The following is a 27,712-nucleotide window of genomic DNA, read 5'->3' as shown; positions in this document are numbered from 1 at the left end:
TCAACCAGAATGTAAGTTCTTTTCAAAGAAAATTTGTTGGTGAGGTGAAGAGGTGTGAAGAACTGGAACGGATATTGGGTAAGTTTATTTTCCATTTTAATAATGTGCACAATTTGTTTTAGAAAAGTTAGAGAATCTAGTAAGCTGAAAGAAAGAAAAAGCAATTGTTCATATTCTCCCCATTGAGAAGTATGCTTTTTGCAGGTATTTGTATGCACTGTTTTTTCTTTTTTTGAGACAGGGTCTTGCTATGTAGCCCAGGCTAGCTTAGAACTCACAGTGGTCCTCCTGCTTCAGCTTCCCGAGTGCTGGGGTTACAGGCCAGTGCGGGGTTACAGGTGTGCTCTACCACACCTGGCACTTGTCCGCATTGTTTTTTCACCCTTTGTATCATTCATCTAGAGAGGCAAGGGTTCACCTACCTAATGGCCAGCTTATTTTGCCATGGCCTTGTCCTTTATTTAGTAGTGCTGCTGGCTACTCAGGTTCTCATGCTCCCCGCTGAACCAATCAAAGGAGGCCATTTATCTTGGTAAAGAGGAAGAAGCATTCATTCAAAGCTGGAGCCGGGGCCCACGTGCCCTGAAGCCCCGTAGTCTTCGATGCTACAAATCTCCACGCCTGCCTATCACTTCCGGCCAGCTTGCGCACATCCCCTTTCTAGCAGACAGGAAGTTGGGCTGTGGCGTCTGTGTTTTCTGTCACTTCTCTCACTTCATCAGGGTGAGAGAGGAGGGGTGTTGGCTGCGTGCTCATTGGAAGCTGTTCAAAAGTCTAGCTTTTGAAGCCCCATGCTGCCCTGCCAGTTCCAGTAATCCATTACTGTTGCCAGGCCAGGTCCCACAAGGTCCGCTGAAGCTTGCTTTGCATTTTGTCGGTGGGCTCTGAGGGTCTCTAGGGAGACCGTATGTGGGAGGGCCCAGTGCTGGGAGAGGCGCTCTGTCCTAGCAGAGGGGCTGCTGGGGTGGGCTGGGCCTACTTGGTCTCACTCGATTCTGGTGTCAGCAGGTGGTTTTGGGGTCTGTGCCCCCCCAGGGGGCGATGTGGTCCCATGGGATGGATGCTTCTGCTTGGAGCGGTCTCGGTTTTCCGGGCTGTGCTGGAGTCCAGTGTAACCATAGGCAGGGGAAAGGGACAGGTGCAGGAGAATTTGCTTTTTGAGGGATGGGTGAATGGAAAGCCTGTGGGTGGGGGCAGAGGATGTGACTGGAGGGATTTCTAAGAGCAGGGTGCTACTGTAGATTTTATTTACTTTTTTGGTACCGGGAGTTGAACTCACGACCTTGTGCTTGCCAGGCAGGCACCGTGCCGCTGAGCTATATCCCCAGGTATAGATTTTTTTTTAAATTGGGGATTTTGAACATTAACAGAAATGTTCAGCCATCTGCACTGTGTTGCTGCTCACATCACTGGAACCCCGATAATCTGTGTGGATGGCGTCATTAGCGTGGCGCTGCTTCCCTGTTGCACAGTGGGCATGAGGTGCTGGGCGGGGTGAGGGGCAGAGGTGGGGCGTGAACTTGTCCGAGGCTCCCTGTCTCGTGAACTCTTGCAGACTTAACAAGAAAAGGAACTCTCGTCAATTTAGGAACAAATTGGGTTAAATGATTTGCATTTATTTCTAGAAACCTCTTAAACCTAGTGCTTTTTTGGTGGGTGGGAGCCTGAGACAGGGCCTTGCTAGGCAGTCCAAGCTGGCCTTGAACTCACTGAGTGGCTCAGACTGGCCTTGAACTCATAGCCAGCCTCCTGCCTCAGGCTTCCAAGCACTGGGATTACAGGTGTGCACCACTACGCCCAGCACACTGGGTGCTTTTTGCTATCAAGCTGGTGATACAGACTTGCTTTTCTTTATCCTTCTCTCCTTCCAGCTTTCTTTCTTTCCTTTCCTTTTTTTTTTTTCTTTTGAGACAGGCTCTCCCTCTGTAATTCAGGCTGACCGTGAACTCATTGTGTAGCCCAGGTTGGCCTCAAACTCATGGCATTCCTTCTGCCTCAGCCTCCTAAATGCTGAGATCGTAGGCATGTGCCATCATGCCTGGCTCCCTCCAGCTTTCATTTCTTCATTTTCCAAAATACTGTAAGAGCTCTCCCAGGTATTGTGACTTCTGAGCTCAAGAGAAGGACGGGTTTGTTTGTTTGTTTGTTTATTTATTTATTTATTTATAGTACTGGGGGTTGAATCCAGGGCCTGTACACTGAGCTACATCTCCAGCCCCTTTTAAAATTTATTCACTACTATTTCCCCATTTACACAGTCGCTCACTTACGCAGCTTTCATTTACTGGATAGTTGCAGGGCTGCAGGCCCTCTGTTTGATTCAGGACGCTCAGTTCTGCTGCTGAGAACGTGTCTGGATGACTTAGGGGAGGCGAGGTCGAAGGCATTGCCTCGCAGCCAGGGTGTGAGCTACAGGCGCAGCCCTCTACCTCCTTGGCCTCTGAGCTGTTCTCTCCAGATCTGTCTTGTCTCGGTGGGCTTTCTGCCCAAAACCTGCAATTCCAGTCTCATCAAAAGCAAAACCTGAGCCGGGTGTGGTGGTGCCCATCTGTTGTCCCAGCACTCTGGGAGCCCAAGACAGAGGATCACAAGTTTGAGCCCATCTGAGGCAACTTAGCAAGACCCTGTCTCAGAATAAAAAACCAAAAAGGGAGTCCTCTTGTCGTGTCCCATTGCTGCCATCATTGTGCAGCTGGACAGTTCATCCACTCACCACACTGGCCTTATTTTATTACTATTTTTTATTTTGAGACAGGGTCGCACTAAATCACTAAGTTGTCCAGGCTGGGCCAGCACTTGCGGACCTTCTGCGTCAGCCTGCCACAATGCTGGGGTGACAGGTGTGTGCCGCCACAAGACTCTTGATGTTAGTGAACACATAAATTGGCAGTTCCACGGTCCCGTTTCCAGTGTCAATAGCGCAGCTGTGTGGCCTGCACACTGCACCAGGGTGGTTTTGCTGCCGGAGGAGGCGAGGATCTTGCCGGACACAGCTCTTCTTTTTTTCAGTACTGGGAATTGAACTCAGGACCTTGCGCTTGCCGGGCCTGGCCCTGAGCCATATCCCCGGCCCAACGCCAGCTCTTCTGAGGGCTGCAGAGAAGCTGCGTGGCTGGCTGTTGGGGATAGTGGCTGGGCGTCACTTGGGCTGTCTCCACACTTGCAAGTGTGTCCCCAACACTCTCTCTAGTCTACAGGGCAGAGGCTCAGAAGTTCCTGGGTGCCAGTTGAGCAGTGCAAATAGTTGGAGGAATTTGGGCAGACACTCCTCAAATTATTGTTCATTTTGCCCTTGCAGGTCAATCTCTCTAGGCTCCCTCTGGGCAGCTTTGCAGATCTTTAGGACAAAGTTTTAAAAAGTGGCCCAAAGTCAGTTGGGACAAGCAAGAGTTTTATGTATTCAAACCTGGGGATTTAGAATGTTGTGACTGAAATGTACTGTGGGAGGGTTTTAGTTTTTTGTTTGTTTTGTTGGGTTTTGTGAGACAGGGTCTTACTATGTAGTTCAGGCTGGTGTTGAACTCACTGTATAGCCCAGGCTGGCCTCAAACTTGCAGAGATTCTCCTACCTCAGCTTCCCGAGCACTGGGATGACTGGCATGTACCACGCCACAGCTGTGGTAGCTTTTTGTACCTGATTTGTTTCCCTCTTGTTTTCACAGTGTATCTGGTACAGGAAATCACTAAAGCAGATATTCCCTTGCCTGAGGGAGATGCCAGTCCTCCTGCACCGCCTCTGAAGCAGGTTCTAGAAATGCAGGTAACTTGACCCTAAAAAAGCTGGTGGTTTTGTTGGTTGTTTTTTTTGAGGCGGGGTGGTAATGGAAATTGAACCCAGGGTCTTTGCACCAAGCTACATCTCCAGCCCTTAACATTTTTTATTTCCTGCTAAGTTGCTAAATTGCCAGGCTGTGCTGGAACCTGTGATCTTGCTCCAGCCTCTCAGTGCTGGGATTACAGGCCTGTGCCCTCAGGCCTGGCCCATTCTCTTTAGGGATGTAAGTCGTGGGCTCCCTTCTAGGTGCTCGTGTCCAGAGGCCCATGAGAAGTAGGAGGTCATCAAATCCGCCACATGATGTTGACAGCGTGCATTCTGGGATCCTGTTGTGTTTCAGGCCTCTCCCAGTACCAATGACTGAGGCCCCTGGCAGGGCTCCTACATCCTTTCCACACTCACCTGATGCTGCCCTGTGGCTTTCAGGAGGCCAGTGAGGGCAGCAGACAGCATGCCGTCCCCCTAGACCCAGGGTGCTGTAACCTATTAGCATCTCCCTGAGAACCATCTAGCGAGGATCCTATCTGATCCTCGTATAGTTTATTTCTCCTAGAAATGGCCAGGTCCCCATTGCTCTTTGTTTATTTTTTAATTGTTTGGTTTTTTGGAGACAGGATCTCTCTACATAGTTCAGGCTGGCCTTGAACTCCTGGCGAGCCTCCTGAGTGCTGGCGTGAGAGGCGTTCACTGCCCTGCCTAGCACTTACTGCTCATTGTAAACAGTGAGTGTGGTATAGCTGAAGCCCTTCCCTGTCAGCTGCTCTATTTGCCTGTCTGGGAGGAGATCACTTCCGCTCTAGCCTGTGGGTTTGGCCCGTCCAACGGGTTGGTTACGATACCATTGCAAACAGCAACTGCTCTTTCTAGTTATATAAAGCAGGGCACCAGTGGTGAGGGGTGTGTGTTAAGTGGCTTCTTTGAGTACAGTTCACCCATTCAGTGATGTGCTTTATGGATGCTTGTAGCTTTTGTTGTAATGGTGAAGTACTGGTATGATCTGTTCTCAAGAATTTTTATGTCCACATAATTCTGTCAACAGCACATGCCCAGAAACTCTTAAGTTGGAGACTAGGAAAATGTATCTTTGGAAAAGATGATGTAAATTTTTTCTGTGTGTTGCAGATCAAAGGATAGGTTGACTTAGCACAGGGCAGCGGTGGCGAACCTGTAGCACTGGAGGCTCCAGAAGGTTCGCCATCCCTGGCAGAGGGGAGTGGGCAGGCACAGGCAGAAAAAGGAGAAGAAATGAGGAGAGAGGGGGCCCAGCCTCCAGTTTCTCAGTTCCACGTGAGGCGTGGGTCTCGTAGGAGTTACAGGTGGCCTTTCAGACCTTGGTGTGTTTTTACAAACTTACGTAAATACTGGATTTTTTAAAAATGCCACTGGCTTTGGTAAGTCATAAAAAGGTTACTAGCTGTGGGCCATAGTGACATACTCCTGTAATCCCTGTAATTTTTTATTTTGTTTGTTTCATTTTACAGTACTAGGGATTGAACCCGAGGCCTTTGCACCGAGCTACACCCCCAGCCCATGCCTCCCCACTTCTTTTTCTTTTTAAATTTGAGACAGGTTCTCACTAAGTCGCTCAAGCTGGGCTTGACTTTGTGATCATCCTCCTCCGCGCTGTCCAGTGACTGCTGTCTCATTGTAGGAGCAGCTGCAGAAGCTGGAGGTGGAGCTTCGAGAAGTCACCAAGAACAAGGAGAAACTGAGGAAGAACCTACTGGAACTAATCGAGTACACCCACATGCTGAGGGTGACCAGGACCTTCGTGAAGCGGAATGTGGAGGTCTGCGGTGGCTCTGGGGTGGGGCGGGCTGCTGCCTTATAAAAGCTCCTGCCGGAGCTGGCGGGTTCGTTACCAGCCCCTGAGGCGTGCTGCTTCCTCAACGTGAGGAGCTCCACCCGAGCTGTGCTTCTGGGGGAGCGGGGCGGGAGTTGTGCCGCACCAAGAGAGCTTTGGGACTTGGACGTTAGGGAATGGGTGCGCCAGACTGAGTCTGCTTTGCAAAGCTCCGGCTCCCTGCGTTGGTTGGTCGAGCCGTGACGGTACTACTTATTTCTCAGATGCTCTAGCTTGCAGTGGAAAGAATCTTTTTATGATCATGGGAGAAAACGGAATCGGGGAAGTTGAACCCTAAAGTTAAGTTTTCTTTAATTGTTAAGGTTAAGAAAGTTTTTAAAAAAAATCTAATCTATGAGGATAAAGAAGAGGCTGTGTGGTGTGCTGCAGCCCGTGGGCCCTTAATGGAGAGTGCTTGGTATCAGAGGTGGTTTAGGGTTTGGAGTCTTGGATTGGGGAATATTTATGTAGACTTTACAGGTTAAGAATGCCTAATATCAGAAGTGTGGATTTCCGAGTCTGGGGCTCCGGGTGCCCAGCCTGTCCGTACAGGAGGAAGGAGCCTGCCCCGCTGCCTTGCGGCCACTCCAGCTCAAGAGCCCTGATCAGGTTGTGGGCTTTAGCATTAAGCCGTGACCGAATTTGTAGATGCCCAAGTAGCTGACAGAAAAAGGGTGAAAAGTTGTCTTCTTGCATATGAGCTGAGTTACACACCTCACACGTGTGGGTACTTTGCGCCCGGATCTGAGTAGTTCCTGATGCTACTTGTGTGGAAAGAGGATGTGAGACATTGTCACCTGGAATGACGCATGCTTGGTTTTCTGTCTCTTTCCAGTTTGAACCCACTTACGAAGAGTTCCCTCCCTTGGAGAGTGAGTGTTTGTTGGACTACAACTGTATGCAGAGGCTGGGAGCGAAGCTGGGGTAGGTACCAAGGTGGGACACAGGCCCCTTGTGCTGCAGGATGCTGGGTGAGCGCGGACGAGGCTTGTTGGGGCAGACGCTAGCCCCTGTGCCTGCTGGGACCCTCTCAGCTGTGTGGACGCCTGGCACGTGCTGGGAAGGGTCTTGGTGTCGTGAGTTGTGAAGAAGTGACGTCGATGTCACTCAGTATTGCTCGAGAGTCCGATATAACTGGGCTGGGCGGCACCAGCTAAGGACACGGAGGGGCTAAGCTGAGCTTCTTAGCTTGGGGCTTTACTGGGCTTTTTCTGTGTACTCTTCCGGCTGACTTGAGCTGGTGATGACTCGCTCCCTTGTGTGATTTTTTTAAAAATGCACTTCTGTTCCTTGGTCAGTTCTCTGAAGGCGTTTGGAGGGGCTCACTTTGTTTTCCCCCAGCGAGGGCTGTGTTTGCCTCGGCCAGACAGCTGCACGCACTGCCCGCCCAGACTCGTCCACGTTACTTCCTCAGCACGGGCTACACGGGGTTTGGTTCGGGTTTTGGTGGAGGAAGTGGTGTGAATGTGAGCCTCAGCCCTGACTGGTTCTGATCTGTGGCTGCAAATCCTCAGCGTGGGTGTCTTCCTCTGTCTTTCTGTGTCTCACACAAAAACTGAGAGGGCCCTCACTTGTAGGCACCTTTGCAAAGTGGATCGGTTTGGCACGCCCCGTTCGCTAACGTCCAGGTCCCAGCTCTCGGGGATTCAGTTCCGTCCCTTCCCTTGTGTGGGCCCAGTGCCTGTCGTGTGGTCCCCATGCTGGCACTAGCCAGGGTTAAAGTACTGGCTCAGTAACAGCTGCCCCTTCTGTTTTATTTTCCGGGTCTGGAGATTGAACCCAGGATCTCTCTCTGAGCCGCATCTCCAGCTCTATTTTATGTTATGTTAGTTTTTTGAGACAAGGTCTTGCTAGGTTGCCCAGGCCAGCCTCAGCCTTGTAATCCTCTTTCCTCAGCCTCCATGTAGCTGTGCTGACAGGCATGTGCCCCTGCACCAGACCTCAGTTACACTTTTAAAATGATGCTTCACAGACGTTTTATCTGGCATTTGAGATGTGTTGCAGTTGGGGGCCCTCAGCCTGACTTCGCCATTTTGCCGGGCACGGGAGCCTCCGCGTTCTCCCACTGCAGCTTCGGCTGACGGCAGCCTTTCCTCGTGCTCCCTCATGCTCAGGTTTGTGTCTGGCCTCATTCAGCAAGGCAGGGTGGATGCGTTCGAGAAGATGCTATGGCGAGTCTGCAAAGGGTACACCATCGTGACCTACGCGGAGCTGGACGAGCCCCTGGAGGACCCTGAAACTGTGAGTGCCTCTCCCGCCCCCTTGAGCCACAGCGGACTCGCAGCAGGGTCAGAGGCAGCACAGAGCCAGCGTCCCATAGCCTGCATGTGGCTTCCGGGCCTGAGTCCCCAAGCGCAGAGTGCTAGCCTACCGTATGAACCAAGCTCCACATCTTGGTTTTTTGTTTTTTTTTTGGTACTGGAAGTTGAACCCAGGACCTCACTGGCCAGGCAGATGCTGCACCACTGTGCCACATCCCCAGCTCTATGTCATCTTCACTGGTTTAGCTTTTAGTGCTGGGGAATGAACCCAGGGCCTTTGTACTGAGGTACATCCTTAGCCCTTTTTAAATTTTTTATTTTGAGATAGGGTCTCCCTAAGTCACTAAGTAGCCCAGGCTGGGGTTGAACTTGAGATCCTCCTGCTTCAGCCTCCCAGAGTGCGGGGCTGATAGAGGTGTGCCACTGCGCCTGGTTTCACCCTGTTGGCTTCATCTTGCCCATCCCTCTGGCACTCATGCCTTTCCTTTGCTGTGTCCCTCCCCGTCAGTGGGAATGGAAGTCCCTACCCCTCCGAGGGTGGAGGTTTTGTCCTCTCTGCTGCAGTGTCCCTGGTCCTGTGCTGGCCCCTGGCAGAGAGGTGAAGAATTTGCTTCGTTCTCTGGGCACCGAATTTGGGGCGCATTAGGCAAGCCGTGTGCGGCCCCTGTTTTCCTACTCAGGTTTCATAGAGTTCTGCTTTGGTGAACATTTGTAAGTGTGCTCTGTTCTCCATCGTCCATCTCCCAGCATGATGTTCCTTTAAAGTCACGGTGAGCCGGGCGTGGTGGTGCACACCTGTAGTCCCAGCCCTTGGGAGACTGTGGCAGGTGGGAGTTCAAGGCCAGCCTGGGCTGCACAGTGAGAGCTTGGCTCAGAAAACAAAATACAGGAAAAGAAAAAAAAAGGAAAAAGTTACGTATATGAACTGCCGACTCTCCTTGTCCTGGTAGGGGGAAGTTATAAAGTGGTACGTGTTCCTCATATCCTTCTGGGGAGAGCAGATTGGCCAGAAGGTGAAGAAGATCTGCGACTGGTGAGAAGCCACACTGCATCTGCGTGATCTGGCTGTGCAGAGCCCTGCTTCCTCGGTCTCGCTCAGCAGCTGCAGAGAAACACCCCAGGCTCCCACGGCCTGCTGTTTTCCATGTTTCTTTCCCTTCCCTTGCCTTCCGTTCCCTTCTTCCTTCCTTCCTTCCTTCCTTCCCTCCCTCCCTCTCTCCCTCCTTCCCTCCAGCATATTTTCACTCTGTAGTCTAGGCTGGCCTTGAACTCACAGAGATCCTCTTACTTCAGTCTCTAGAGTGCTGGAATGTGCCCACCACACCTGGCCTGAAGAGCCAAACTATTAACCACTGGATTTGTCTTCTCTTACCAGGGTGTTACTTAAAATATTTAAAAGTAGCAGTAGGGTATTGTGGCGCATGCCTGTCAAACCAGGACTCTGGGAGGCTGAGGTAGGAAGACTGCAAATGTGAGCTCAGCCTGAGCAATTTAGCAACTTGCAAGATCTTGTCTCAAAATTAAAAAAAAAAAAAAAAAACAAAAAACAAAATTGGCTACGTGTTAATAGTATTTCCAGGGCTGGGGATATAGCTCAGTGGCGCACTGCCTGCGTGGCAAGTGCAAGGTTGTGAGTTAAATTCCTGGTACCCCCCAAAAAAAGTTCCAGATTTGACCTTTTCCCTGGACTCAAAGTTTGGTGTCTGCCGAGGATGGGCTCAGATTTCCTGCATGGCTTCCCGTGGCTTTTAGCAGCATGGGTCGCCTGGCTGTCACCATGAGCTGCACCTGGGTTGGATTTGCCCTGCCTGAGGGGCCACGTAGGCACTGGCCCAGCCTCGCACCCACGCCGCCTCACTGGGCTCCAATGGGGAGTGGCCGTCCGCGCGTCCTTCCCCACGAGGCGAGTGGCCGTCCCTCTCTTCAGAGACGGTGCAGTGCAAGGGGCTGTTGGTGCCTGGAGAAAGCCACAGAGGGGAAGGGCTGCGGGGTTGTGGAAGGGGAGCGGGCTGGGGCCCCAGGCGCGGCTGCGAGCTGCATGTTGAGCGTACACGCAGGGCCTCCTCAGCACTGCTATGCGCCCGCATCTGGGGCTGCTCGGTCCCCATGGAGGGAGGTGGCCTGCAGCGAGCTTTTTGCTGCTGGTGTTGGAGCCGCTCTTCTAGTCCCTGGGCTCAGCCACGTCTCCCTTTGCCCTCCAGTTACCACTGCCACGTGTACCCCTACCCCAACACGGCCCAGGAGCGCAAGGAGATTCAGGAGGGGCTCAGCACTCGGATCCAGGACCTCTACACAGTGAGTAGCTGGGTCTTCGCCTCCCCAGCTGCGGCTTGCTGAGAAGAGCCTCGGGTCTGGTTCCCGCCTCCTAATGGGGGCGCCTTCTGAGCCGGAGCAGCCCTTCCCTTCTCCCGGCGCTTTTATTACTCATTTAGCCACTTAGGAGCGGGGGAAGGGGTGGGACTTCAGAGTCCTTGGTCGCTCTGGTGTGTTAAGCGTCACTACTGACCACAGAAGAAAGCCCCCGAGAGTGGCAGCCGTCATTTCACCTGCACTGTGGAAGGCGCGTCTCTTTTGGTGGCAGGTGGCAGGTGGGGGATTCAGGCCCATTTCAGCCAAAGGGGCTGTCTCAGCGGAAGGGCCACAGTGTGCCGTGGCGGCTCGAGGGTGACGGCCCCCCTCCTGCCAGGTGCTACACAAGACCGAGGACTACCTGAGGCAGGTGCTGTGCAAGGCCGCCGAGTCCGTGTGCAGCCGTGCCGTGCAGGTGAGGAAGATGAAGGCCATTTACCACACGCTGAACATGTGCAGCTTTGACGTCACCAACAAGTGCCTCATCGCCGAGGTCTGGTGTCCTGAGGCCAACTTGCAGGAGCTGCGCCGGGCGCTGGAGGAAGGCTCGGTGAGGCCTTCGCGAAGTCGGTGGCTGGGGTCTGGGAGGGGCTGAGAAATAGGGGTCCCACAGGGTGCGGCGAAGGCGCTGGGCAGAGCTTTGGAGAGCTGGTCATTCTCAGCCCTGTGTGTTGGGGCACTAGGAACGAACCCAGGGCCTTGGTACTGAGCTCTAGACCTTTCTGTTTTTTTATTTTGGAGTGAAAGAGTATACATTTGTCTTTTTTCTTGGTTCTAGGAATCGAACTCAGGAGCTTATTGTTTTTTATTTTGGGATAGGGTCTTGCGAAATTGTTAAGTTGTTGGAGCTGCATTTGAATTTGCAGTCCTCCTGCCTCAGCCTCCCAGAGTGCAGGGATTGTGGGAGTGCCACCATGGCTGGCTCCTACATTTTGAATTGCTCTTTTAGAGCCAGGGAGGTGACCTCCGTGGTTCCTCCAATGAAAGATAGCATTGTTGCAGTTGTGTTTGTCTTGGAGTGATGTAACCACAGATACGCAGCTTTGAATAGGTACTCTTTCACCTTCCTTTTTCCAAACAGAAAGGTGAAGGCTGCGAGCCCTTCCTCCTGCCCTTTGTACTTCTACGCTTCCCGCTTTCCTTAGCACTAGGATTGTGCGTGCTGCGGCTGCGTGTGTGGCTGCTTCCTGGGCATTTAGGTAGTTTCCAGTGTGCAGATGCCAGGCTGTGGTGACCCCTGGCCTTGCTGTGTTATCCACCAGCCCCACTCAACGCCAGCTAAGGCCTCGTGGGACCTGCTGGCCCGTGTGGGCGACACCTTGCCTTGTGTCCTCCTGGGGTGCTTGGTGACCGCGTGTTTGATGTGCTGTCCGTGCCCTCGCCTGTGTTCTGCCGGGTGGCTGCTCTTTGTCTCGCTGGTACCTGAGGCCTCCTGAGGTTAGGGACGCGGCTGCACTTGTCCAGGCAGCGCTGGGCTTTGGCCCCTCTGCACCTCTCCGCTTGCTGTCTCCTGCGCCCTCTTCCCCCACCGTCTCAGAGGCCTCAGCTGCAGTTTTGCCACCCCTGCCCTCCGCGTGGCAGCTGTCCCAGCCTGTCCCTCACCTGCCCTTCAGCCCCGTTCCTGTCCCTGGGCCCCAGTTCCTATAGGAGACCACAGCCGCCGCCCACTGCCCACCCAGGGACCCGTTCTGCCCGCCACCGCTGCTGTCCTCTGAAATGGGGATGGCCCCTCAGCCTCACTGCACACAGCTCGCCTGGAGCCGCGTCTAGGGTTTGCTGGACACTGGCTCGGCCTGGTTCCGGGCCCAGCAGCGGTTTTCTTTTCCATGTGAAGAGGGAGAGCGGGGCTGCGCTGCCCTCCTTCATGAACACCATCCCCACGAAGGAGACACCGCCCACGCTCATCCGCACCAACAGATTCACCGAGGGCTTCCAGAGCATCGTGGACGCCTATGGCGTGGCAAGCTACCGCGAGGTGAACCCAGGTGCGGGCTAGGCTCCCGTGGCACCTCCCCGTCCCGCCAGAGAACGTGGGGACATGGGGACGGGTGGCTGTGAGTGAGGCCTGCTTGCGCCCTCTCCGCAGCCCTCTTCACCATCGTCACCTTCCCGTTCCTGTTTGCGGTGATGTTCGGAGACTTCGGCCACGGCTTTGTGATGTTCCTGTTCGCCCTCCTGTTGGTGTTAAATGAGGATCACCCCAGGCTGACCCAGTCACAGGAGGTGACGCATCATCAGGGCTCGGCGAGGTTTGAAGAGGGCGTCTCTGGGCTGCGCTAACAGAGCGGTAACTGCTCTGCACCAAGTGTGCGCCAGCCACCTCTGGGTGCTGGGGACATCTGTCACGCTAGGGGTTTTCTTTTTTTTTTGAGACAGTGCCTCGCTATGTAGCCCCAGCTGGCCTTAAACTTGCAGTGATCCTGTGCCTCAGCCACCCAAGTGCCCGGCTAGGCCCGGTGGTTTCCGAAAGGTGGGGGCTGGGAAGGCCATGCCGTGTGCATGCTGACGGGGCGCTCCTGCTCTCCCCAGATCATGAGGATGTTCTTTAATGGCCGCTACATCCTCCTGCTCATGGGCTTGTTCTCGGTGTACACGGGGCTCATCTACAACGACTGCTTTTCCAAGTCGGTGAACCTCTTCGGCTCGGGCTGGAACGTGTCGGCCATGTACAGCGCCAGCCACGCTGCGGAGGAGCAGGGGAGCCTGGTTCTCTGGAAGTGAGTGCCTGGGCCGGGCGGGGCGTGTGAGCCCCTCGCGTTCTGCTCCCCTTGCCTGCTGACCCTGCCTCTGCCTTCGGTTCCAGCGACAGCACCGTGAGGCACAGCCATGTGCTGCAGCTGGACCCGAGCGTCCCTGGCGTGTTCAGAGGCCCTTATCCTTTTGGGATCGACCCTGTGAGTGCCCCATCCTGGGCCCTGCTCCTTGTGCCTGAGGCGGGATGGCCGCAGCGCTTCCCAGGCTGTGTGGCCCGGTTCAGCATGGAGAGGGAGGGAGGGAGCGAGGTGCCCTGGGCCCCAGGACCTAGACAGACCAGGTCCTTGTCTCTGTGTGTGTACATGTGTGCGCACACCGCCCCCTGTGTGCTAACTGTGTGTGTGTGTGTGTGGTCTGTGCCACTGTGTGTGGATTTACTGCCCCACCTTTGCGTGTCCCCCAGTCCGATCCATGTTGGGGCTGTAGAGCTGACCACAGGGGAGCTGGGGCTCTTGTGCTGTATGTCCAGGCCCCGTCCTGAGTGAATGTGACACTCAGGTGCCCTGCGTTGCTGCCAGCCTGAGTCTCGGAGTGATCTAGAAAGGCGCCTGCAGGGTGCAGCTGCCGAGAAGCTGCAGGTCACCGTGTGCTGTTCCCCAGGTGGATGTGGCCTGGGGGTGCTCGCGGGAGGATGAAGTGGCCCCAGGTGCTGCAGTCCCCGCTCCACACCCATAGGGGCATGGCAGACTGGCTTGCATGAGGTGGGATTGAAAGATGGGGCCTCTCTGGCCCTCCAGGCTTGCCTGGGAATTTGCATGCTGGTTTCAGCTGTCCTGGGGTTGAAGCCAGGCCCCGTGAATGCTGGGCCAGCGCTCTGCCATAGAACCTCCTCCAGGCTTCGTTCTTTTTTTGCATTGGGAGTTTGACCCAGGCCCTTACACATACTAGGTGGACACTGCCACTGAGCGCCAGCCCCGCCCAGCCCTTTTTATTTATTTATTGTTTTCATTTTGAGACAAGTTGGCCAGGCCGGCCTCCAGCTCTTTTTTTTTTTTTTTTTTTTTTTCTTCGCATATTGAAATTTTTTTTTTTCCTCTTAGCATATTGAAATTTCAGCCTCCAGCTCTCAGTCCTCCTGCCTCAGCCTCCTCAGTAGCTGGGATTATTAGTGTGCCCCACCATACCCACCTGGAGTGAAAGCAGATCTTAGGGTAGTCTCGGTTTGAACTGTGTGGATGTCATTATGTAAATATAGTAAGGGACAGTATAGTAAGTGGAAATGCGAATGAAATATAGTAAGTGGAAATGCGAATGAAAAGCCATCTGGTGGCATCTCCTGAGCTCTGCACATAGCCTGGGTCTGTAACATACCCCGCTCAGTCTCGTATCCCAGGCCCTCAGTGTCACATCTTAAGTCTTAACATATTGGAAACTTGAAAAATGTTTGCAGCAGTGTTGTGAAGAGCGGGCACTTTGCAGCCAGATGCACTGCTAATGTTTGAGGAAGGAAGTGTCTCCGGGGGAAGAGAGCTTGAGCCGGGTGTGCAGGGCAGCAGGGGAGATGGGCTCATGGTCTAGTGGCGGCTTCGTTTCAGCATTAACACCAGGACATGGCCATGGTTTTGGGGTGAGTGCCAAGCCCTGGCCGTGGCCTGTGGGAGTCTGGTCCCCTCAGTCCCCTCTGTACTGCTCTGGTCCCCTCTGTACTGCTCTGGTCCCCTCTGTACTGCTCTGGAAGCCGCAGAGCAGCCTAAATACCTGCTGTGTTCTCCACTCCCACAGATGGTTCTGCCTCAGCCTTAGCATTTGCAGGTCGACTTTCTGTGCCTGTCGGAGGCTGCAGCTCCACAGCGTGGGGCCGCCTGGCTTGCTTTCTGTCCTCCCTGCCACTCTGACATGACTCATTTATCTAAATCAGCGAGGCTGATGGGTCCCCACTTTTGTTCTCTAGTTCCCAGCCCTAAATATTTCTCTGAAAATCTTACTTTTACTTAAAAAGAATCCTAATTTTCAAAAAAGGAAGAAGCCGGGCACGGTGGAACACATTGGGATTCCAGCATTCTGGGAGGCTGAGGCAGGAGGATCACAAGTTTGAGGCCACCCTAGAGAAATCAGCAAAGTAATAAGATCCTGTCCAAAAATAAAAAGGGCAGGGGATGCGGTTCATTGCAGAGGCTCGGGCTCAGCACTGCACAAACAAGCCAAGCAGAGCTCGGGGCTGCCGGGTATGCGGCAGTGCAGACAGGGAGGCGCATCTTTCCTCAAGGGCCTGCACCCTGCATGCCCAGCCCCGGGGAGGGGAGGAATTTCCAGAGAGGGGGGCACGGTGCCGAGTGGACAGAGTGGGCCCCATGGTCCCCCGGCCACCAGTGCCTTCTGTGTCAAGGCTTCAAGGCTGTGTTGTCGCAGACGCACATGGGCCCGCCCCTCCCGCAGGGCTTCCGGGCACTGTGGGCCAGCTCACAGGCCGAAGTGGGGGCGATGACACAAGCTGCAGCGTGGAGTCCTCAGCGACAGTGTGTGGCCTCCACACAGGACAGCAGCTTCCTCGGGTGGCACTTACCAACAGACGTTAAAATACTTCATTTTTCTTTTGTTTGGTCTTAGATTTGGAACTTGGCCACAAATCGCCTCACCTTCCTAAATTCTTTCAAAATGAAAATGTCTGTGATCTTAGGAATTATTCACATGACTTTTGGTGTCATTCTGGGAATATTTAACCACTTGTAAGTACACGTGTTTTTCAGAGCTACGTTCTGTACACAGCTGGGTGTATCTCAGAGTGGACTCTTGGTGGTGGGCTGTGTGGATGGGCGGGGTGTGCACTGTGTGCTCCTATTCGGGATTCATTTGTTCAGCCCGGATTTACTGAGCACCTTCTTCCGGCCTCCTGGAGCTTAGGCGCGGCAGGGAGGCACACACCATGGAAAGCCATAGTTATTTCCAGCAGTGAATTTTATTATACTCCTTTCTAATTTTATAAATTACAAAGCTGTGCCAGGCATGATGGGGCATGCCTGTAGTCCCAGCACTTGGGAGGCTAAGGCAGGAGGATCCCTACAAGGTTGAGGCCAGCCTGGGCTCCATAATGAGTTCAAAGCCAGCCTGGACTACACAGGGAGACCCTGCCTCAAAAAACCAGAGAAACAACAAGAAAAAAATAGGTTCTGTTTCCATTTTGTTGAGTGCTAGCATATTAGAATTTAGAGCTTGTACCCTTTTTCTAACCAGACTAATTCATGCTTAACTCTTAACAATATTTTGTATAGTTAATATAGTTTTAAGTTTTAATATAATTAGAATCTTGAAAAACTTCTATATGATTTAAGATACAACTTCCTGAAGCCAGAGTCATCAGTAACTTGTGGCACCCAATAAAATCACCAAGGAGTTGACTGGGTGTGGTGGCGCACGCCTGTAATCCCAGCACTCAGGAGGCTGAGACAGGAGGATTGCCATGAGTTCGAGGCCAGTCTGAGCTCCATAGTGAGTTCAAGACCAGCCTGAATGGCACAGCAAGACCCTGTCTGGAAAAAAAAAAAAAAAAGAAAAGGCACCAAAGGAGGAGCTTTGAGGAGGGCTTGGCCACACAGACCTTAGTCGTTTCTGCCGCCCTTGTCTCCGTGCCCTGTGGACTGAGCTGGCACACAGGCAGTGACCCTCACAGACATGTGCTGTGACCCCGAGGTGGCCCACGTGGCCTAGGCCCCAGGATTTCAAGTGACAGTGCCCTCACACCTCGCCCACGCTCATCCGAGGCTGGCTCTCCTCTCCCCAGGCACTTCCGAAAGAAGTTCAACATCTACCTGGTCTCTGTCCCCGAGCTCCTCTTCATGCTGTGCATCTTCGGGTACCTCGTCTTCATGATCATCTACAAGTGGCTGGCGTACTCGGCCTCCACCTCCCAGGTGGCACCTAGCATCCTCATCGATTTCATCAACATGTTCCTGTTCCCAGCTAGCGAGGCCAGCGGCCTCTACCCAGGCCAGGTGAGCCCGCCTCTCCTTCCTGTCAGCAGGCTGAGTTGGGCGCTCTGCACACCCCTCGCGCCGACGGGCCTGGCTGAAGTCGCTGCCCCCACAGCCCTCGACCCTGGAGGGAAGGACCTGTTCTGAGAAGGTTTCTGGGGCTGCCTGGTCCCCAGGTCTTGCCACCAAGGCCTCCTGGGAACCACTCGGCCTGTGTCACTGGGGCAGCACTCAGAGCTCACTGCCCTGCTGGACACAGCCAGCTCTGCTGCATCCTTGAGGTGCAGCTTTGCACTTCTCTGTGCCTCAGTTTCCTCATTTGCAAAGTGAAAAAAGGACCCTGCTTGTTGTAGAGAGCTGAGGGGTCTCGTGGGCGTGGCCATGCCGAGACTTGCTCTGTGTGCTCCTGGGATTCTCCCAGCGTGGCTTGCTCTCCGTCTTGTGGGCCTGCAAGGGTGTGCATGGGTCATTGTGCACCCGCCCTCTGCCTCCGGACTCGAAGCTCGCCTTGCGGACTTCAGGCTTTGTTTATGAGCAGATTTACAGTTCTTTTCTAAATTCCTTCCTTTTTTCCTTTTGGTACTGCAGATTGAACCACTGGGCTGCTACATCCCTAGACCTTTTTATTTGATTTTGAGACAGGGTCTCACTAATTTGCCCAGGCCAGGGCAAATTGATCTTGTGATCGTCCTGCCGCAGCCTCCCAAGTGGCATGTTTGCACAAATCTTTTTGAACTTTTTGGGTTTCTGTTTTTATTTCTGTTTCTCTTGTTCATGACTTTATAGAACTGTCACTGTTTGATTGAAAATTTGGCAGGGTGTGGGTACTGATGAGTACAGCTCAGGGGGGCTTGGGCACTGTGCTCAGAAAGGTCAGCGTGGGGACTGTCTTTGTCAGGCAGGCGTGCCGCAGCCTGCAAATGCCTGTCCCATGACTGTGCTTTCCTGGTCCCCGCGACAGCCCCACGAGGTAGGTGGTGGCCTCTGTTGTGCTGACGACAGCCTGTAGCCCAGGGAGATGGGTGATAGGAGCTGCCTGGGCCAGAATTTGAACCTGGGTCCTCCTGACCCTGCAGCCCAGGGCTTCCTGGGTGTTCTGCCTGTAGCTCTCATCGCTCCTGGCCTTTCAGGAGGTGTTGCGGGGGTAAGGGAAGCACAGCCTCACACTTGGGCAGCACTGGTGGCCCTGGGAGCCTGTTTTTAGCAAGCGGTGGCCGTATAGTGACGAGCACCGGGCAGCACACCGTTCGTTTTTACCCTAGAGCCGCACACACCGCATGGCTGTGGGTACGTGCGCTCTGCCCCAGCTGCACCCTTGGCCCTTCCTTGTGTTTTTTGGCACTGGGAATTGAACCCAGGGCCTGCAGTGAGCTTCAACCCAGCCCTTCTGCTGTTTTGTCTTGAGACAGGGCCTGCTGTGTCCAGGGCTGCCTGGGCCGGACTCAGACTGCCACCCTCCTGCTGTAGGTTTCTGTTTCCCATTTACAGGGTTTTCAGGAAATTATTAGCTCAAGTTCAGCTCCACGTAGAGCTCAGAGCTTTCCTAAATTCTCTTATTGGCCTAAAGCAAAGTAATACTTGGTCACTGCGTCACTTGTGTTTTCAGTCCTGGTATTGAGCCACGCGTTCAGAGTGCAGGGTCTGTTGGCTGGTGAGGCTGGTCAGGCTGGTCATACCCATCCTGGTCCACCCTGCCCAGTGGCCCTGTCCCGCCTCCGCCAACGTGACCCAAGTGTCCTAACGCCGTTGGTGGCGCAGCTCGGCATCCTTCCTGGTCTCCTGTGCCCCGGCAGGCGTCCATCCAGAGAGTGCTGCTGGCCATCACCGCGCTGGCTGTGCCCGTCCTCTTCTTGGGAAAGCCGCTCTTCCTGCTGTGGCTGCATCACGGGCGTGGGTGCTTCGGTGTGAGCCGGGTAAGTGTGACCTGGCTGCATGTTGTGAGGCGGATCTGCTTTTTTTGTTTTTGTTTTGTTTTTTTGAGATAGGGTCTCCCTACGTAGTCCAGACTGGCCTTGAACTTACTGTGTGGCCCAAGCTGGCCCTGCGCATGTGGTGATCCTCTTGCCTCAGCCTCCCGATGCTGGGATCACGGTGTGCACTGCTATGTCCAGCTATAGGCCTGCTTTTAGTTAAGTAAGGGTCAGTGTGCAAAGCACCATCTCCCTGGTGCTAGTGCAGAGCCAAAGCCTCTCTTGGTGGGGCCACTGATGTTGCCATTCTGGGACGGCTGGGGGAGGGGCCCCTGGATCCCGGGCGTGTGGCCCCCGCCCCGCTCTGGGGCAGAGGCTGTGAGGACAACACAGCCTTCTACGCAGCCTTCCCTAGATTCTCACCTCTTAATTTCTTTTGTAAAATGTTTCTTATTGTTTAAATAATATGAAAAATAGGAATTGTGGAAGATCTAGACAATAAAGTCTTTAAGTTCTGCCTTTTAGTTATAAGCAGGTCTCCTCTGTTGAATTTCCTTTCACACTCTTCTACGTGTCTGATTTCTTACTTCCAAAAACAATTTTGGTAAAATATATACATGATGTGGAATTTATCATTTGGATCGTAGCTCGATGGCATTAAGGACATTTGTTATGTAGTGTGACCACCACTACCACCCAGCTCTAGAACTGTTTTCATTTTGCAGATTTGAAGTTCTGTACTTAGAAATACTGACTTCCTGGTTCCCCTCTCCCAGCCTTGGCCTCATTCACTGGTCCGTCTCTGCTGAGCTTGGCTACTCTAGGGACCTTTTTTCTTTTTTCTTTTTTGGCTTTTTAAGACGGGGTCTCACTATATAGTCTAGGCGAGCCTTGAACTCACTGTGTAGTCCAGGCTGGCCTCAAACTCATGGTGATCCTTCAGCCTTGGCCTCCCAAGTGCTGGGATTACAGGTGTGTGCCACCATGCTTGGCTTTCTTTTAAAAAAGTACTTGAGACTGAACCCAGGGGCCTCTATAGCTGAGCCCCAGCCTTTTTTATTTACTTTAATTTGAGACAGGGTCTCTCTAACTTGCCCAGGCTGGCCTTAATCTTGCATTCATCCTGCCTCAGGCTCAGTCACTGAAATCATAGGTGTATGGCGTTGTACCTGCCAGTGTCATGCATTTGTCCTTCTGTGTCTGGTTTTTTTTACTTAGTGTAATATCCTTAAGCTTCATCCATGTTCTAGCGTATGTTAAAGTTCCCTTTTAAAGAGTGTTTAATATTCCATTAGATGGATATACTGCTTAGTTACTTTCTCATCACTGAGACAGAATACCCAACACCCACATGTTAAGGGAAGAAAGGTTTATTAGCTCACAGTTTGCAGAGGTTTCAGTCCATAGTCGGCTGCCTCCAAAGCAAAGGGCAGGCAGAGCAGAAACAGGCCATGGCAGGGCAGGCAGGAAGCAGCAGCATCGAGCCTTCCTTTCCCTTTTTATCCCATCCAGGCTCCAGGCCTAGTGGTTGGGGCCACCCACACCTGGAGTAGTGCTTCCCTCTCTAGTCAGTCCAGTCACACGCAGACCTGTGCTAAACCAGTCAGTGGACTAATGCAGTATCACATAGCCATGGTCCAGTATCACACACCGTGATGCACTGTCACATCCCCATGGCCCGGTGTCACGCCCCCATGGTCTGGTGGCTCCCCGAGGCCCCACACTGTCCCTCCTTTTGGCCGTTGTGAATGATGCTGCTATGAATATGGCTGCATAAATAGCTCTTGGAGTGTCTACCTTCACTTCTTCTGGGGATACACCGTAAGTGCAGGTTCTGGGTCACACGGTCATGCCATGTGTCACTTTCAGGCACTGCCACACTCTTTTTACAGTGCTGCACCGTCCTCCCCTCCCACGAGGGCTGTACTTGGCACACCCTCGCCTACAGCTGTCTCTGTCCTCTCCTCTCCCCACCCCATAATAGCCAGCTTAAGGGTAGAAGGTGTTTTCATCTTTTAGAGAACTTTTTTCTTGTCAAGGAGCTGAATCATTGAGCAACTGCACGTGGGTTCTGTCGCCTGTGAGGGCCTTGACCCCATGCTCTCTCGTTCATTAGAGTGGCTACACGCTTGTGAGGAGAGACAGCGAGGAAGAAGTGTCTTTGCTGGGAAACCAGGACATAGAAGAGGGAGGTAACCAGGTGGAGGCCGGACGCAGAGAAATGACGTGTGAAGAGGTAATCCTTTCATTTGCTGCTAAGCTTGGATAAGTGGCGAGGCGTTTGTAGAGATAATCATGACAGCAATGCCAGTTACTAATACTCTAAGAGAACGGCAGGCTTATGCAGGGCTTGCCGGCACTATCTGGGTCACACAGCTGGTGTCTACCACACACGTCTGCTTATTGCATGTTCTGTTGTTTCCCGTTTCACTGGGATTTAGAGTGTCACCACAGCAGCTTGCGGTGGAAGTGACTTCGGTGGGAAGGACATTGCTTTCAGAAGATTCCTGTAGCAGACAGAGCTTTTTCATAGTCGCAGGAACGAAACTCCCAGGTCACACTGGTTTCAAAGGGAGTCCTCCTCAGCTGGAACAGAGTAGAGCTGGTTTCAGGCATGGCTTTTGTCTGAGTTGACCAAATCTCCAGTTCCAAGAGGCTGTGCTTGTGTTTGCTTTCTGTTCCCACGCTGGTTGGCCCCGTGATGCTGGGGACACAGGCGGCCCTGGGCTCCCCTTCTTCAGTCTTCAGCCAGAGGGGAAAGCGTCTCACTGCACATTGCTCTCAGAGGGACCCAAGGGAGAGGCCCGATGGACCTGGCAGGGTCACGTGGTCATCACTGGCCGGTGGCTGTCATCTTAACGTGGTGGGGCTGTCATAACAGAACATCACGCACCAAAGGCTTAGGTCCAGTGTGGGTCACAGTTCTGGAGACCAGCTCAGGACCTGGCAGGTTTGGGTTCCCCGGAGGCCTTCCCTGGCATGTGCAAGTCCTTGGGTAGGTGCCTCTCCCTAAGGTCACCAGTGAGTGCTGTGGGGTCAGGGCCCCACCCTGTGACCCCTCTTTTTTTTTTTTGGTACTGGAAATCAAACTCAGGACCTTGCACTTGCCAGGCAGGCGTTTGTGCCACTGGGCTATATCCCCAGCTCCTGTGACCCCTCTTTAAAAGACCTGTCCCTACATATAGTCACTTTGGGGGTAGGGGTTTAGCATAGGTATTTGGGGAGGACACACAAGTCAGTCCACAGCAACTCTGAGTGGTTAGGAGAACAAATGGTGCCCCCAGGATGATCACTGTAGTCCTGGACAGATAGGATAGAGTGTGTGCACCCCCCTGACCTGCCTTATTTTCTTGGAAACTAGCTGCTTAATACAGAGCAAACAAGGCCTGGGGATCTAACTCAACAGCACAGCTCCTGCTTAGCAAGCACGAGGTCCTGAGTTCAATTCCCGGTACCAAAAAAGAAAAAGAAAGAGCAAACAAAATTCCTAATCATTTTGTTATGTGTAATTTAGTGTTTTGATTTGGTTTGTTTGTCTGTTTTTGTCTTTTTGAGACAGGGTTTCCCTGTGCAGTTCAGGCTGGCCTTGAGCTCACTATGTAGCCCAGGCTGGTCTCGAACTCGCAATGATCCTCCTGCCTCAGCCTTCCGAGTGCTGGGATTACAGGTGTGCGCCACCACGCCTGGCTAGTGTTTTGATTTGGGATGGTTAATAATTAATCTCAGGATGATGGAACAATGAAAAGCAAAGCTGGCAGAAGGCTTAGAGGCTTCTCGTCCAGGCTTTTTTGTCCCAGGGACCCTGTCTTGGTCACTTTCCCATCACGGGGATCTAGTACTCGCACCTGTGACTCCAAGGAGGAGAGTTGCTGGGCGTACAGTTTCAGGTGGGTTCAGTCCATGGACAGCTTGCTCTGCGGTTGAAATGCTTGGTGGAGGGAGCTGGTGGAGGATAGCTGCTTGTTACCTTCTGGCAGCCGGGAAGCAGAGAGAAGGGAGCCCGGGACAAGAACGCACTCTCCAGGTCATACCCCAGTGGCCTTCTCCAGCGGGGCGCTAGCTCCCAACAGCACATTCAGCCGTGCACTCGTCCATGAGTGAATCTGCTGATGAGTACCATGCCCCTGTGCCCGTGACCCCATCACTTTCCAAATATGGAGACATTCGGGGGACATGTTAGAGCCAAACCCTAACAGACCCTTTCCGCTTTGCCTCCTGGCCTCAGCTGGCTCTTTCCTGTGAAGCAGCGCAGCAGCTGTCCTCTCCTCAGACGTGTGGTGCCTTCTCAGGCTGGCGTGGGATCTCACTGAGCTCCCTAGGGGGTGGCCGCTGCGGCTGTCACAGTCCTCTAGTTGGGTGCGCTCAGTTCACGTTATGGAAACTGAGGCTGGGGGCGCCAAACCTGTGGCCATGGAGCTGGCCAGCCTCACTGTCCCTGCCCCACCACATGCCAGAAGCCAACCCTGCCCTGTGTGCCCCAGGGCACAGGCTTTAGGCAGTAGCAGTGTGGACGCAGCGTGTCTAACACGGATGTGGTTTTTCTCCCAGTTCAATTTCGGAGAAATCCTGATGACGCAGGCCATCCACTCCATCGAGTACTGCCTGGGCTGCATCTCCAACACTGCATCCTACCTGCGGCTCTGGGCGCTCAGTCTGGCCCACGCGCGTAAGTCGCCTACGGGGAGCTCACACTTCTGTGGGAAACACAGCTCCGACCTTGCGTGTGCAGACTAGTGCTGAGTAACCTACCCCAGCAGCACAGTTCCGCGCCAGCTGCCAGAGCTCGCTGAACAGAAGCAGCGTGTGAAGTACGTGCTCTGTGGCGGGCACTCCAGTCTGTGCAGCACAGAAGTAGCACACCACGCGCGGGCTCAGGGCCAGTCCCTTGGCTTCCTCCCAGCCCCCGGTGACCGGGCGCCCCGCACTGACAGAGAGCTCAGGCTCGGCGCCGGTAAACCCTCGGCACAGTTCGCAGGCATGGGCAGTCCTGCAGGGCCATCGGCCAGCCAAGAGGAGATGGGGAGTGCTAGTCTTTCTTAAAAAAATAAAACACTTTAATACTCCATGCTGCGGGGGCTGGGGATTTAGCTCAGCGGCAAAGTGCCTGCCTGGCAAGCACAAGGTCGTGAGTTCGGTTCCCGGTACCAGAGAAAAAACAAAAAAAAAAAAACAAAAAACAACAAAAAAAGAAATACTCCATGCTGCTAATCTGTTAAGAATAGGTTTATATGTTTTCGTTTCCTTGCACAGTGTGACTGACAGGAAGTGGGGGTTCATGTCTCGACAGAAAGTAACCCCTCTGGCCGTTGCCTTTCAGAGCTGTCTCATGTGCTGTGGGCCATGCTGATGCGCTTGGGGCTCCGCGCGGACACCACCTTTGGGGTCCTGCTGCTCTTCCTGGTGGTCGCCTTCTTCGCAGTTTTCACCATCTTCATCCTGCTGGTCATGGAAGGGCTTTCCGCCTTCCTCCACGCCATCCGCCTCCACTGGTGAGCATGTAGTGAGGCCTCAGAACAGGAGAAAACAGAACCCTCCCAGACATACACACCGCACCGCGCTGCTGCTGCACACAGACTAGTTTTTCGTGTCTGTGTCTTACTCACTTTCTTGTCACTGGGACAGAATTCCTGACACCCACCGCTCAGTGGAGGAGAGGTTTTCTCTGGCTCACAGCTTCAGAAGGCTCAGTCCTTGGTCGGCTGCTCTGATCTAGAAGCAGCGTGGGGGGAGGAGAGCTGCTCCCCTAATGGCAGCCAGGAAGCAGAGAGCGCAGGGAGGAGCGGGGAGGGAGGTGCACCCTTCTGGCCAGACCCCACCTTCCAACAGCATGCCAGCTCCAGCATCCCGTCACTTCATCGCCTTCTAAAAGCCTCTGAAACATGCGCCACTTAGGAGAAATTGTAGACTAGCCCATACTATTTTGGCATCTGTATTCAGATCCTCTGATTAAATTGTAATTTGTACTGACAAGTAAAAGCAAGCTCATGCTTGTACAATAACGTTTTGTGCTATTTTTAAAAAAATATTTTTTTGAGACAGGGTCTTATTGCATAGTTCAGGCTGGCCTTGAATTCATTTTATGTAGCCCAGGCTGGCCTCAAATTCATGGTGATCCTCCTGCTTCAGCCTCCCGTGAGCTGGGATATCAGGTTTGCACCACCCCGCCCGTCTGTCTCATGCCTTTTGTGTGTGTGTGTGCTGCTGGTTACAGTAGAGGTTTGTTTGAGCTCACGATCTGTAGGTTTCAGCCCAAGGTTGGCTGGCTTGCAGGCAGAGGCCATGGCAGTGAGGGCTACTGGAGGAGAAGCTGCTTACAAGAAACAGAGGGCAGGGAGGAGCGGGGAGGGAGGTGACCAGAGCCCCTCCAGTGGCCTTGCGGAAGCCCTGCCCATGAGTGCATGGGGCTGGCCGGGGACAGGCAGCTAGATAGAGACTGTATCGGCTTCTTGTGTGCTCCTCAGCGTCACAGTACCTACATCCAGCTACTCCTGTGTGCCCAGTGACCACAGCGGGCAGAGGGCTCGCTGTGCTGCGCCCTGCAGGGTGTGGCAGTGTAGAGGTGGCGTCCTCTGGCCTTTGTCACCCAGCAGGAAAGCACCTGGCTTGGGTGGGGGCACTTATCTAAGTAACAGTGTTAGCCAGGCATGGTGGCGCATGCCTGTAATCCCAGCACTCGGGAGGCTGAGGCAGGAGGATCATTGCGAGTTCGAGGCCAGCCTGGGCTACAAAGTGAGCTCAAGGCCAGCCTGAACTGCATACGGAGACCCTGTCTCAAAAAGACAAAAAAAACAAAACAAACAAACGAAAAAACCATCCAAGTAACAGTGTTGTGCCAAGAGAGTATAGCAGTGGAGCCATGCAAACAGAACTGGTGTTTTTAAATTCGTAAATGTTGTCTGCAGTAACCTAGGGATGTTATTTTTTTCTAATCTTCCACTAATATGCAGTGTGTATTTTGTACTTTTTTTTGTAGGGTAGAATTTCAGAACAAATTCTACGTTGGTGCAGGCACCAAGTTTGTTCCTTTCTCGTTCAGTCTACTTTTGTCCAAGTTCAGTACCGACGACCATGTGGTGTGACTATCATCCTGCCATCACCAGCAGTCTTTCAGATTTATGGAGAGTCATCATACCAGGAATTGCACCTACGTCAAGTTTATGATAGGAAACATTCTGTCTCCGTTGATTGCCTTACAGTGTAGCCAAATGATTCTGTAAGATATACCTCTTCCTCATGTTAAAGATTTTGTAAACTTTGCCAGTTTCAGACACATAAGTTTCTTTTGCTTTTTATTATGAACACAGGATAGGTTCATGCCAAATGTCATGTTAAAGTTATTTTTAAAAATACAGGATTGGAGAAGCCAGTTTTGAATGGCTAATTGAAAATGGTCTTAGATACTTGATTCCTCTTAAACCTCATTAAAAAATGCAAAGAATTATTCTGTCACCTGAAGTTGTCAGATAATATTTCCCAACAGCTGAAGTTAAAGCAGAGTTTGTTGTTTTTTAGTTGAGGGATGAATGCTCAAAAGATTCATTTATTCTGCTTGACTAAAATATGCAAACAGTTTTTATTATATGCTATCTAGAATTACAAGTAGGGAATTAACCTCTACAGTTTTGTCTTGTTTTAATAATTGGAGAAAGTGGGATAAAATACCATTCAGTAAATGGTTTTCCCACTTGTATATTTTTAAAAGCCTATTATCTTTACATAAAACCAATTATGACAGTTGTACATCTGTAAAGATAAGCTGTATACTGAGCCTTAACTCTGGGTGTGACTACAGAAGATAACATGTAGATAGGATTTGAACTTAGGCACCACCTCGGCTGTATTATTGAAGCAGAGTGGTTCATATGTTGTTTTTTTTTTCCTGTTTGTTTGTTGTCTTTTTTGAGACAGGGTCTCGTTATGCAGTTCAGGCTGGCCTTGAGCTCACTTTGTAGCCCATGCTGGCCTGGAACTTGCAACGACCCTCCTGCCTCAGCCTCCTGAGTGCTGGGATTACAGGTGTATGCCACCACGCCTGGCTTCAGAATGGTTTATATGGAAAAACAAAAAGTAGTGTCTGCATATTTTTATAGCAAAATATGAATTAAGATATTTTACCATGAAGAGATTGCACCTATCCTTGAGAGCAGTATAATTTTTTACTTTTACACAGATTCTAAATAAAGGTCTGATAAAGGTAGTTAGGGTTCATTTAAACCTTCAAATACTGTTTAGATCAACTGAAAATGAATTCTTACAAAGCCATTAATATTTATAAAGCTGAACTTAAATTTACCGTTTGCTTGACTTTTGGTGTTGCCTGAATTTGAGCCCGTCCTGTGGAGCGTTGGGATCCAGTCCGTCGTCTTGTAAATTATGGCAGTGCTTCTCATTTTAATCAGTTTTAGATTGTTTTCAAAATGAAATCTGCTGTGTTCTCACGCAGCAGTGACACATCAGGGGCCTGTCCGTCACCCGCTCAGGTCACGAGTGTGGCCCCTTTTCACAAGCTGAGACCCGGGGTGCACCGCATCCGAGCAGCTCTCTCAGGTGACTTCTTTGTCCTGTTGCTGAGGGACAGGAGCTGAGCCGCATGTGACATGCCGTGACTGAACTGAGACCCCTCTGGTCAGAGCAGAGGCTCCGCTCTCTGAGTGCCGCGTTCCTCCTTCCTGTGTAGCTGCCAAGCAGAAAGCGATGCTGGGAACTCCTGCAAGCCACCCTGCACCAGAAGCTCCATTTCCCCAGAAGCGCGGCACCGGCGGGTGTGAGCTCTGTGTAGCATCCGCCTTGCTTCTCACCTGCAGCTCTCTGCCCACAGTTGTCGCCCTCACTAATGCAGGAATCTGTGGCAGTGACAGTGGCCACTAATGTGTCCCTAGGAAGCCACGACTTCGTGGCACTGTTCCAGGATT

The 27,712-nt window shown here is 52.5% G+C and overlaps 1 protein-coding gene across 1 annotated transcript; it reads left to right on the top strand.

The window, feature by feature from the left end:
• On the top strand, positions 1–26,251 carry Atp6v0a2 (ATPase, H+ transporting, lysosomal V0 subunit a2; the record flags this gene model as incomplete). The annotated part of the gene is given in 19 exon segments (XM_013503544.1): positions 1–78; positions 3,663–3,760; positions 5,427–5,564; positions 6,454–6,542; positions 7,733–7,859; positions 8,830–8,912; positions 10,081–10,174; positions 10,566–10,778; positions 12,063–12,213; positions 12,315–12,451; positions 12,758–12,945; positions 13,032–13,122; positions 15,530–15,648; positions 16,701–16,911; positions 18,684–18,803; positions 20,917–21,036; positions 23,349–23,466; positions 24,118–24,289; positions 25,774–26,251. Coding segments are annotated over 19 exon segments (2,453 nt in total), but the record flags the coding sequence as incomplete, so codon positions are not given.
• Between the last annotated feature and the right edge of the window lie 1,461 nt (positions 26,252–27,712).

The sequence above is a fragment of the Chinchilla lanigera genome, unplaced genomic scaffold (assembly GCF_000276665.1).
Source record: "Chinchilla lanigera isolate Chin_1 unplaced genomic scaffold, ChiLan1.0 scaffold00081, whole genome shotgun sequence".
Taxonomy (NCBI): Eukaryota; Metazoa; Chordata; class Mammalia; order Rodentia; family Chinchillidae; genus Chinchilla; species Chinchilla lanigera.
This window is presented reverse-complemented; position numbering and strand designations above follow the sequence as displayed.